General features: G+C 54.4%; 4 protein-coding genes across 4 annotated transcripts; 2 read left to right on the plus strand and 2 right to left on the minus strand.

Annotated features, from left to right (window-relative positions):
* Positions 1-928: 928 nt before the first annotated feature.
* Positions 929-1,328, plus strand: N0V96_000107 (uncharacterized protein; the record flags this gene model as incomplete). Its single annotated transcript, XM_065755833.1, has 2 exons — positions 929-1,078; positions 1,143-1,328. The coding sequence occupies 2 exons, from the start codon at positions 929-931 to the stop codon at positions 1,326-1,328; spliced, it is 336 nt and encodes a 111-aa protein (XP_065615073.1).
* A 666-nt stretch (positions 1,329-1,994) lies between these two features.
* N0V96_000108 (uncharacterized protein) lies at positions 1,995-3,803 on the plus strand (the record flags this gene model as incomplete). Its single annotated transcript, XM_053191750.2, has 1 exon — positions 1,995-3,803. The coding sequence occupies one exon, from the start codon at positions 1,995-1,997 to the stop codon at positions 3,801-3,803; it is 1,809 nt and encodes a 602-aa protein (XP_053050834.2).
* Positions 3,804-6,641: 2,838 nt separating this feature from the next.
* N0V96_000109 (uncharacterized protein) lies at positions 6,642-8,310 on the minus strand (the record flags this gene model as incomplete). Its single annotated transcript, XM_053191749.2, has 2 exons — positions 6,642-7,138; positions 7,209-8,310. 2 exons carry the CDS (start codon positions 8,308-8,310, stop codon positions 6,642-6,644), a joined length of 1,599 nt encoding a protein of 532 aa, XP_053050833.1.
* Positions 8,311-9,176: 866 nt separating this feature from the next.
* On the minus strand, positions 9,177-9,955 carry ERV14 (COPII-coated vesicle protein; the record flags this gene model as incomplete). Its single annotated transcript, XM_053191748.1, has 4 exons — positions 9,177-9,269; positions 9,326-9,392; positions 9,456-9,611; positions 9,855-9,955. The coding sequence occupies 4 exons, from the start codon at positions 9,953-9,955 to the stop codon at positions 9,177-9,179; spliced, it is 417 nt and encodes a 138-aa protein (XP_053050832.1).
* Positions 9,956-10,026: the final 71 nt, after the last annotated feature.

The following is a 10,026-nucleotide window of genomic DNA, read 5'->3' on the forward strand; positions in this document are numbered from 1 at the left end:
CGACACGGTAACTGCCATTCGATTCTCTATAATTCTCAAAGAAATCGTCTGACCATTAGGGCAGACTACCACTGGCCGACCGGGAGCTCGCTTTGGTCCGCCTGCCATTCGAAGCGGTAGTCAAAGAAAGTCGCCGGGGGAATGGAGCGTGTATACGGGTAACTCTTCTGCATAGGCTTTTAAGTGAAAGATGTCCTCATCTGACATGAGCCGACCACTAGGAAGAAACCCACTGCAAGACTGGGCGACAGTTGTAGATTGCGGCGATGCTCGTCTTACTTGGCTAGACAATACGGCTTCTCTGAAGCTTCTGGACAAAGCCCACGCCGTTGAGTGATGTTCCGCTGAGTATTCTTGGACCATGAGCTGATGAAGAAGTGATAGGTTATTTCGGGCAGACCGGCAGCGAACTCCTCGGTGTCAGCCACGCCCAGAATACTCACGCTTGGAGGAGACCACACAACGACCCTGTCTGCTTTACGGTCGACCTACCAGAGATGGGGCCCTGTCTCAGTCATCCACTTTGATAGTCACATCGGTCAGTAACTTTCGTCAGGAGATTTTCGTACCTAGCTTACCATCTAGCAAGACACTTGGGATCCATTAGTCTTGGGTAAGTCATTCACAGTGAATTGCCGATGCTCTCCGAGCTAACACGGAATGTCTTTTCGCGCTTCAGGTGGCGGGATCTCCGACTATGCGTAAGTGAGAATATACACCTATACTGATAGCCGCATTCTGACCTATGTCAGGGGTCTCAACCATGGAACCTTCCTTCATATTGCCCACGAAGAGGTATGTCTGGTCGGACCCTCTGATTCCACTCCCCTGATGAGAAACTAAACGGCCCAGCATCTGATCTTGAATACATCGATCCATGCGGGGATCAGAGCCCCATTGATACGACGAAAGGGTGACCTGCGCAACGATGTCCGATGTGGTTTCGAGATTATCACCGCACGCGACTTGGACAAGCTCGGAGCCCAGGGAGTCATCTCGAAGCTCAAAGAACGAGTCGGCGACTCCCGAGTCTACATCAGTGTTGATATTGACGTACTCGACCCTGCTTTTGCGCCTGGTGAGTTGTTTGGAACTGGCTAGCTGAAGGAAGCTGACTTTTCACAGCAACTGGCACTGCCGAGCCGGGTGGCTGGTCTACGAGGGAGCTTCTTACCATTCTCGATGGCCTCGAAGGACTCTCCATTGTAGGTGCTGACGTAGTCGAGGTCGCGCCCGCGTACGATAACAACGGAGAGACCACTGTTCTCGCTGCTGCGGAGATTGCTTATTCGTTGATCGATCTCATGGTTCTAAAGTCCGTCCAGTAAATGCAAGATGCTGGTGGAACCGTCTTTGGTAAAGCGAGACGGGGCATTGCATTTGGTAAAAAATTCTGGTCTGAGTCTGAAAGCTCACCAGGGAAGGCACGATGGGGAGGGAACTAAAAAAAGAAGTCGCGTTGTCTGCGGGCCAAAAGTGATCGGTCAATATCGTCTCTCTCACGGTTTAAGAGATATTACTGTAAATATGCTGCGTCCATTGTGAGAAAGACTCGATGACTTGAGAACAATCAGACAATGGCGGGAGACAATGCCTTTGATGAAATCCCACGACTTGTGTTGATACTTTTACCGCCGGTGAAATAATAATAGCCCTTTGTGTCCTTTGACTGCGGTGAAGAAACAACTCGGGGACCCTTTGAAGAATATGTTTGGAAACCCTGAACAAGTGGACGCCTGGTCAGGCCGGGTGGTGAGGAGCCTTCTTCAAATACCCGTCTGGTCGAGTCCCGTCTCCTGTCTGTTGGCGCTCTCGTAACTTTCTCACTCAACACCCACACACTCACCCGCGCAAACCCACACACATACACACACACACACATACCCACACTTAAACAACAACCACCCCAAACTCAGATTTCACATCGTCCTTTTCTCTACTTTCCATCTCCTCCAAATCATCTCATTCAAACTCACACTCATCCTTCCCACATCATGGCGGATTCATCATATATCGCGCCTGAAGCCGACATGGCGCCAAGCTCCTCCCCGGAAACTGGGTTTTCGGGAGGAAGGACCGCCCTTGCTGGCCCAACTGGAGAGAATTGCGGCCAGTATCAGATCCAAACTTCCCGAAGCCCAAGCACGGAGTATGATCCGACCGGAGATGGGATCGTGGAATATTCACCTTCAGAGGACGAAGAGGAGGAAGACGACATCGACTCCTCATTCTTGTCCGAAACAAAATGGTTCGCTGCAAGCCCATGTTCAGAAGGAAGCACACCCCCGACTGAGTACGTCGCTTCATCCAAATCCACGACTCCGGTCAAGAAGACTCCCGCCAAGAATACTCCGCCCAGCTCGCCTCCTACCAAGGTGAAGCTCGAACTCAAGGGAACGCCCCCGGCCCAAGTCCAACAACCCAAGAAGCGATACCTCACGGCCTCACCCCATAGATCTCTCACGAAGACATCATCAAAGCCAATCCTGGTAGACTTCCACCCTCGCAACTCCAGCCTCGAGCAAATCCAAGCTCTCAGAGCGCGCCTTGACATGGGCCAGGAACTCGTCTACAAGACCCAGGTAAACCTCCTCCACTGGCAAAACAACATCGAGGCCCAAGTCAAGGACCTAAAGGAAGAAGTCCGAAACACCAACATCGAGACGAAGAAGCGCCAGGACAAGCTCGAAGACCAACAGGACCAGCTCGAGGAGAAACACGAGGTGACTGACTCCCGCAGCGCCAGAAACGAGCGTCGCCTCGCAGAGGTCGAGATCACCATCGAGGATGTCATCGGCAAGCCTCCCAATCTGCCCGGCCTCTTTCCGCCTGGACACTCGTCGTACTTTAGTGGACCGACGAGTCCCAGCCGTCTCCCGGGAGCCTGGGGCCCCCGAAGCAGCCGCAGCTCGCGCACGTCGCGGACGGGCTCGGCGGCTCCTCTCCCCAGCATCGAGATGAGCGATGCGGTCAAGGCTATCAAGCCAACCTTGGGCGGTCGCTCTTTCTGCTCCGTGGACACTGTCTCTCCCCCGACCCTGTCCCCTTCGACAGGTTCTAAGAGAAAGTCTGCGGACCTGGAGTCTGACGAAAAGGACGCCGAGGTCAGAAGCGCGAAGAGGCAAAAAAAGAACAAGACAGCGAGCAAGGCCACAAAGCAGCCGGCGAAGAACAAATCCGCCAACGCAACCAAGACCGCACCCAAGAAGACTACCACCCCGCCGCAGTCACAGAAGTGCAAGGCGGAGAAGGAGTCCGAAGAGGGCGGCGGCAAAGATACGCGAAAGAAGAACTCGGACAATGAGGACACTCGACCTTCTAACAAGAGGCCGGCCAACACGGCTAGCATGATCCCGAATTGCGGCTACCAGCCCATGAACCTTGCCCCCCTTCCCAAGGAGATAGAAACAGCGCCCAAGGACCGGAAGCGCAAGGCAGAAGATGAGGTCGAAGAGGACGGCAAAGATGAGGGAGAGAAGAACCAAGACGATGAGTCTGGCAAGAGGCCCATCAAGAAGGCCAGAACGACCAAGAAGTCCGACATCAAGCCCAAAAAGACTGCTTCCACATCCAAAAAGACGACTACCAAGCCCAAGGGCCAGAAGAGCAAAGTAGAGGAGGCCCAGAAAGAGAACGTTGAAAAGACCGAGACGGAGGAAAGCAAGGAGACAGAGGCTAAGCCGGACGAGGAGAAGAAGCCTGTCAAAGCTCCGAAGAAGAGGACTGCCAAGCCCGTCAAGCCGGCGGTGCCAGGGACCCGAACTGGCCTTCGCAGTCAGAAGACGGAGGCTGCTCCCGCTTAGGGCGTCTGTGTCGGGGTTTAGAGTATATTATATCAGTTCGTGCCACTCTTCTTGTTGTCGAGGTCCCCAGAACATATTTAGTTAGACGGCGGGGATTGAGGACATTGGGATATCAGCAAGGCCGCCATCATTCTCAATGGTAACTGAGCGTCTTGGCCTTATGGATATCTGAGACTTCAGGTTGGAAGGAAGGAGGCATCATAACTTTTTAAAATTTCGAGACAAAATACACGAGTCGTCAAACATTGGTGACTAGCAACCTTTGTGATGAATGTATCGATGATGCTAAGCCAAAGACGCTTCCAGATGACCATTCTAATCCACATCATCTTGCCCTTCACGCTTAGAGAAACCAAGCATATCCCCAATATATCTCAACACAACGCTCCAAACCCCTCCATCAGCACTAGATCCCAAGAACCCCCCAGTGTCTTCGCATCTGTCACTCAACAACCCCCAAAGGCCCTTGACATGCGCCGTTCCTCGCACGTAAGCCATCGCAAACACGACCCGGGAATGCCCTCTCCCTTCCACATACGGCAACCCCCATAACCCCCTTCCCCTCGCTCACTCGACCCCGTCGTAGTTATCCCCATCCTCATCGTCAGCAAATCGAAAACGATCCTTGGCTTCGGCGGCTCAACCAACGGATTCGACCTCGCTCTCCTCTTGGCACCATACCCAACAACACCCCTCCAGTCTCCCTCCCCGCCTCCTTACACCACTCTTTCCCATCCCCATCCCCATCCCGTGCGCCGCCCTCCTAGACGTGATGAACCTCTGCTCCTCCCACCTTGCCCCCTCGACAACACAATAACTCCCGCTCTCCATCTCACCCTCGTCCCACCCCTCAACCGTCTCCTCGCCCCACCTAGATCTCATCCTCGGCGATGTCACCGCAGTCATCGACGACCTCGCCTCCCCATCCCATCGCCCAACAGTCCGCGGACGTCTGGGATAAGGCGGCCTCCGCCGTCTCCTGACATTCAACCATCCTTCCCCGGCGTCCTTCTGCCCACTGCCGAGTCCATCTCTGCGAGAACGTTCGTGGGTGGTGGTGTACGTCGTCGCGCACGTGGACGAGGTATACGTCGACATCCACGACGGGGAGTTGGTGTATACCGCCGCGAAACTTGGGCCTCCTCCCGGGACGGTAAGCGTGTTCTTCTGCGTGGTTGTGTCTGGTGAGGAGTAGTCGTCCGGAGGTTGTTGCAGGATGACTCCTGGGATTGCGTCCTGCGCTGTGGTAGAGAAGTTTGGCGGTGGTGAAGGGTGAGGGGAATGTGATGAATTGGAAGAAGAAGATGATGATGGGTACAAGGATGAGGAGCGATCTGGAAAGCATGCGACTTCGAGCGATGTATTCCTCGTTTGACGAGTTCGGGGTTGCGAGGGTTCCTGGAGCTGACGCTGGCGGTCTATGCAGCGTTTACATGACGAGCGTCTTTTGCGTCTGCACTTCTCGCAGGGGACCTTGATGTCTGGCGAGCAGGCGTTGACATCCTCGTACACTTCCTCTTCCTCGTCGGTGTCCGTGTGCTCGGCGTCCTCTGTGTCGGGGAGGATATCCCAACAGACCGAATCCATCTTCTCCCGCTATGGCCTCTGATGATTTCGTGAAATCGTGATGGGATTGATTCCCAATGGTGAAATACCAGGTCAACTCCAAGCAACAAGATGTAAAACCCCTCTGGATTGAATTGATCGAAAACCAATATCATCCCATAACAGAGGTTAAAGCAAAAAAGACCATGTGATGTCTGGAATTCTCTTCACCCCCTCCGTCACTGTACGATGTTACGATATCATCCCAAAGCAGTGAGACACGCATACGGTACATAAACGTTGGGGTAACAAGGCCGCATCGGAACGCGGCCGGCCGCGTCTGACACACATATAAGGTAGTCCGATTCCGGTCATCCCCCAAAAACTTCCGTGCCTCTCTCTCTCCCTTGAATTAGCGGGGAAATTTTCTTGGTAAGAAGCGTGCTTCGCGCGTGCAGACGAGGTTCTAACTACCTAGTCGCTGGGCCGTCGAACTTGCGCGCACTAAGATAAGGTAAGAGTAGGGAATTGGAACTTGGACGGACTTTTCCCCGTGAGTGGGCAAGACATGTGATTAAGGCATAGTAGGTAAATTGCGGATCGTCGCCGGTGTATATTCATCACGGCTTCCGTATACTGAGATGGCCGAGGTATCGGTAAAAGATGGACGGTACGAAGCAGCGCTGTGCAATTCATCACCAAGACATCAAATGGTCGACCTCAGGTCCTTAACCATATACAATGTATTCAAGTCACCTCATATTTAAAGGGGAGAACACATTATCCCCTGTAAAATCAAAGAGTAAAAAAAGGAAAGGGGAGGGGACAACATACCATAGAACTCACGCCCCTGCCCAGACTCGAACAGCGCGCCCCTCGGTCAACCCGGACTCTGACTTCATGGGAGTATTTATTTTTTATTTTAACTAATTCGACCACCTCGTACACAGCTTGACCTGACCTCGCCGACCTAGACGGGCGCTGCTGTGCTGGTGACAGGAAAGGTGATTGGACCCCTTAAGTAAGGTAGGACTAGGAAGGAAGCAGGGAAGGAGCGAACACTCTGCCCGTCATACGAACCTTCTTCTCCTTTGGAATTGAGATCGTTTAATATATCGAAGTAGTGAAAGACCACGGGAGACGTATCAAATTCATCATGATGGCTTCTGTGAGTGATGAGACAAGTAACGGGCGATATCATTTTGACCCCCTCCCAACGCCAAGCAATGCCTACCATACAATACAAGAACACGAGCTGCATCTTCATCAACAGAAGAAGAAGAACCCCGCAACCTAATCCCAATACCGAATATCCCCCTCTGCCCCCGCCGAAACAAACTTGCTCGTCTCCTGCGGATGCCATGCTACACATGTAACAGCCTGATCGCCCGCCTTGAGCTTATGATACATCTTACACGTCTTCCAGTCCCAGAAGCACACGAACCCCTGCGTATCACCGCTCGCCAAGAACTGACCGTCGGGACTGACACTGACGTCGATGGCCGTGCCGGCGTTGTTGTGGCCCCGGTACGACTTCTTGCGGTTCTGCCGGAACTTGTCGTTGGCGCCGTAGACGACAATCTGATTGTCCGACGACTGGAAGGCGACGTATTTTCCGCTCGGGTGCGGCGCCGCGCGCGTCATCGGGTACATGTAGGGCTCGGCGATGTACTTGATGGGGACGGGGATGTTGTAATCCCAGGCGCGGAGGGACTTGTCGTCTGATGTCGTCATGAAGCGGCGGCCTTCGTCGACGAAAGTGATTGTGTTGATGGCGGCGAGATGGTGGTCTTGTAATTGTTAGTACATCAAACTCTGGATCAGTGTTGGAAAGCGCGGGGAAAAAAAGGGGGGACTCACCATATTCTTGCACAATCTCGTTGCCGGCGCGCGTATCCCACTGCACAATCTTCTTGTCCGACATGCCCGCCACAAATTCGTGAGCGTGCTCCGCCGACGGGTTAAACCGCACCACATGCGGCGTCTTGCCCGTCGAGAAACGGCTCAGACACGTGCCCGTCTCCGTGTCCCACAGCTTAATCTGCCGATCAAAGCTCGCCGACAAGAACCGCGTGCCGTCGTTGTTGAACGTCGCGTCTGACACCGCTTTTGAGTGGCCCGAAAACGTCCGCAGCAGCGACCGCTCGTGGTACACGTCCCAAATCTTGACCGTGCTGTCCGCCGAGGCAGACAGCAACAAATGCCCGGACCCGGGGAAGAAGCGCAGCGCGGTGACAGCCTTGGTATGGTCCTTCCACGCGTGGATCTGCTTCTTGGGGATGTAATTCGTCACGCTGCCCGCCTCCTTGCGCAGGTCAACATCGAGGTCCTGCGGAACGTGCATGTACGTCCGGCCCTGGTAATCCGTCTCCTCGGCGCCATGGAACGTCGTTGTCTCCTCGCCCATGGCCTCCACCTCCTTCCTCCGCGCCAGCGCCGCCTCGGGTGCGCGCAGCACCGTCCCGCTCTCCACCACGTCATCTTCGCCGTCGTCCGTGACCTCCTCGTACTCCTCGTCGCTGGCCAGCGCCTCGCCCTCACCGACGACCTCGTACTCTTCGCGGCGGTACCGTGCCCAGGGGCCCAGGTACGCCCCGTCGCCCTCTACAATCGTCGCGTCGCCTTTGCCCTCGCGGCCGGACCGTATCCGCGCGTTCTCCTCCTTGACAGCCGCGCCCGTCTGGTACTCTCGTTCAGGCCCGCCTTTGCGCTCGACGGCGCGGTGTTTGCTGCGGAAAGTGTGTTCTGAAATGTACGTCTCCTCTGCTCTTCCCGTGAGCACGTTCTTGCGCTTCAGTGTCATGGCCGATTCGTCTTTAAAGGGGTTCGCGGGGCCGACGCGCGGTCGGGCGAGGTCTTCGCCGGTGTAGGGGACGACTGCGTGATCGGGCTCAGCTTCTTGCCGCACGATGAGCGCGTCCTGGGGCGCCATGTTTGGCGGGTAGTCTCCGAAGCCCGACATCTTGGGGGCTGTCGTCTCGTACGTCGCGAGAGATTTGGCAATGAGTGAGTGGGGTTTGCTGGTGTCGTAGAATCGCAATGTTTGGTCGCAACTGGTTGCTGGTGTTCCTGGTCGCGGCAGCAAAAAGTTGGTGTCACGTGATCTGATGTCAGGATTTGAATTTGGGGAGCTACCCTTGGGATCTGCGGTTTCTGACCTCGAAGCTCGGGTCCAAGGCGCAAACAAGCACACGGAAAGCTTGGATGGCTTTTGGTACCACACTGCACACTCACGCTCGATGGTCTCTGGAAGTAACAACTGCCGCGTTGGATGAAAAGTTTAGTTTGGAGCAGCAAGTCAACAAGGTGCAAAGAAATAAATGATCGAGTGACATTCAGAAGATCTGTCATTACTCAATTATCGCAACCCGCCGCTCCCAGGACCAGCCGGCCTGGTAGCAACATAAAGTAAACAGCTAGGTATTTGGTCTTTCGCATCGTAACCCGTCTCCCGCCCGTTTCGTTCCCTCGTTCCACCCTCCACCGTGTGTGTTTGTGTCGTATTCCGTTTTTCTCTTGCCCATTCATCATCATCAGAATCGAAACAGAGACACCAATCTCTGCCCGTAACTCCGGGACAACATATCTTTCAGCTGTCCTTTCTCCTCTTGACACCCCGCATTGTTGGTATCATGAACTCCCCTCCATGTCTAGCGGTTGCCCGCCCGAAACCTCTCCCTCCCTCTTGGAAAGTAGCTCCGAATGGTGCATCGTTTTAGAGGATGGCAGCGCATCGGCGTGTACGTTTGGTTCTTCCTTGTCCACGTGGCATGGTATCTATATACTGGAATCCGTCCTGTGTATTATGCGCAGGGCAGGGTTCACCGTTTAAGAGGACTCGTCGCGGATGAGGGCGACAATCATGCTGTAGAGGTAGAAGAAGAACATGATCAGGTGGAAGCCGAGCTTCACGAATGATTCCTGCACGAAGGTGTTAGACACGACTGGCTGAAGCCGAGGTGGGTTGCGGCTCTTACCTTCTTGTGGACGTTCAGCTTGCGGAAGATCTCGGTAGCATCCAACAAGTGGGTGTTGTCGACGATCCTAGGGGGAAGTCAGCTTTCTCGAATTCTGCCACCAACAGGCGAGTCCAGGAGGGCAACGTACTTCTTGACGTTGTAGGCTACGAGCGGCAGGTTCAGGATCAAAGGTACCCAGTATCCGTTGATCAGGAACATAAAGGTCAGGAATCCATGGACGGCAGCTTCGGGGATGATGTAGGTGTTGAGACGGTTGCAGAGGTCAATGGGGTTGATATAGTCGCTGTAGAAGTTGCCATGTTAGCTTCCAATTGCATGAGATCATGGGATGGCAGGTTTATCGCGTCCGCCCGCTCCGCAGCATGCAGCACGGCCTAGCCTCGAGCTCGTCCGAGCACAGGAGAAACAAGCTGGCGTGCGCCGTGCAGTCGTGCAGTGTGCAGCCAGAGCAGCAGCAGCAGCAGCAGCAGCAAGGCGAGTGGCAAGTCCAACAGGAGGTGAGAGGATAAGACGGGGGACAACGTACCATTCCAGATCGCTGTACATGATAGTGAAGAAGACTTGAAGGAAGAGGTTCACGGCGTTTATCAGCACCGCGAAGAGGTATAACCACGCTTCGCCGGACATCTTGACGGAAAGTTGGCAGCGAGCTGCGCTAGTTGGATATGTTTAGATGGAAAGGGAGGATAGGGAGAATT

The sequence above is a fragment of the Colletotrichum fioriniae genome, assembly GCF_027942845.1.
Source record: "Colletotrichum fioriniae strain IMI 355084 chromosome Unknown scaffold_1, whole genome shotgun sequence".
NCBI lineage: Eukaryota > Fungi > Ascomycota > Sordariomycetes > Glomerellales > Glomerellaceae > Colletotrichum > Colletotrichum fioriniae.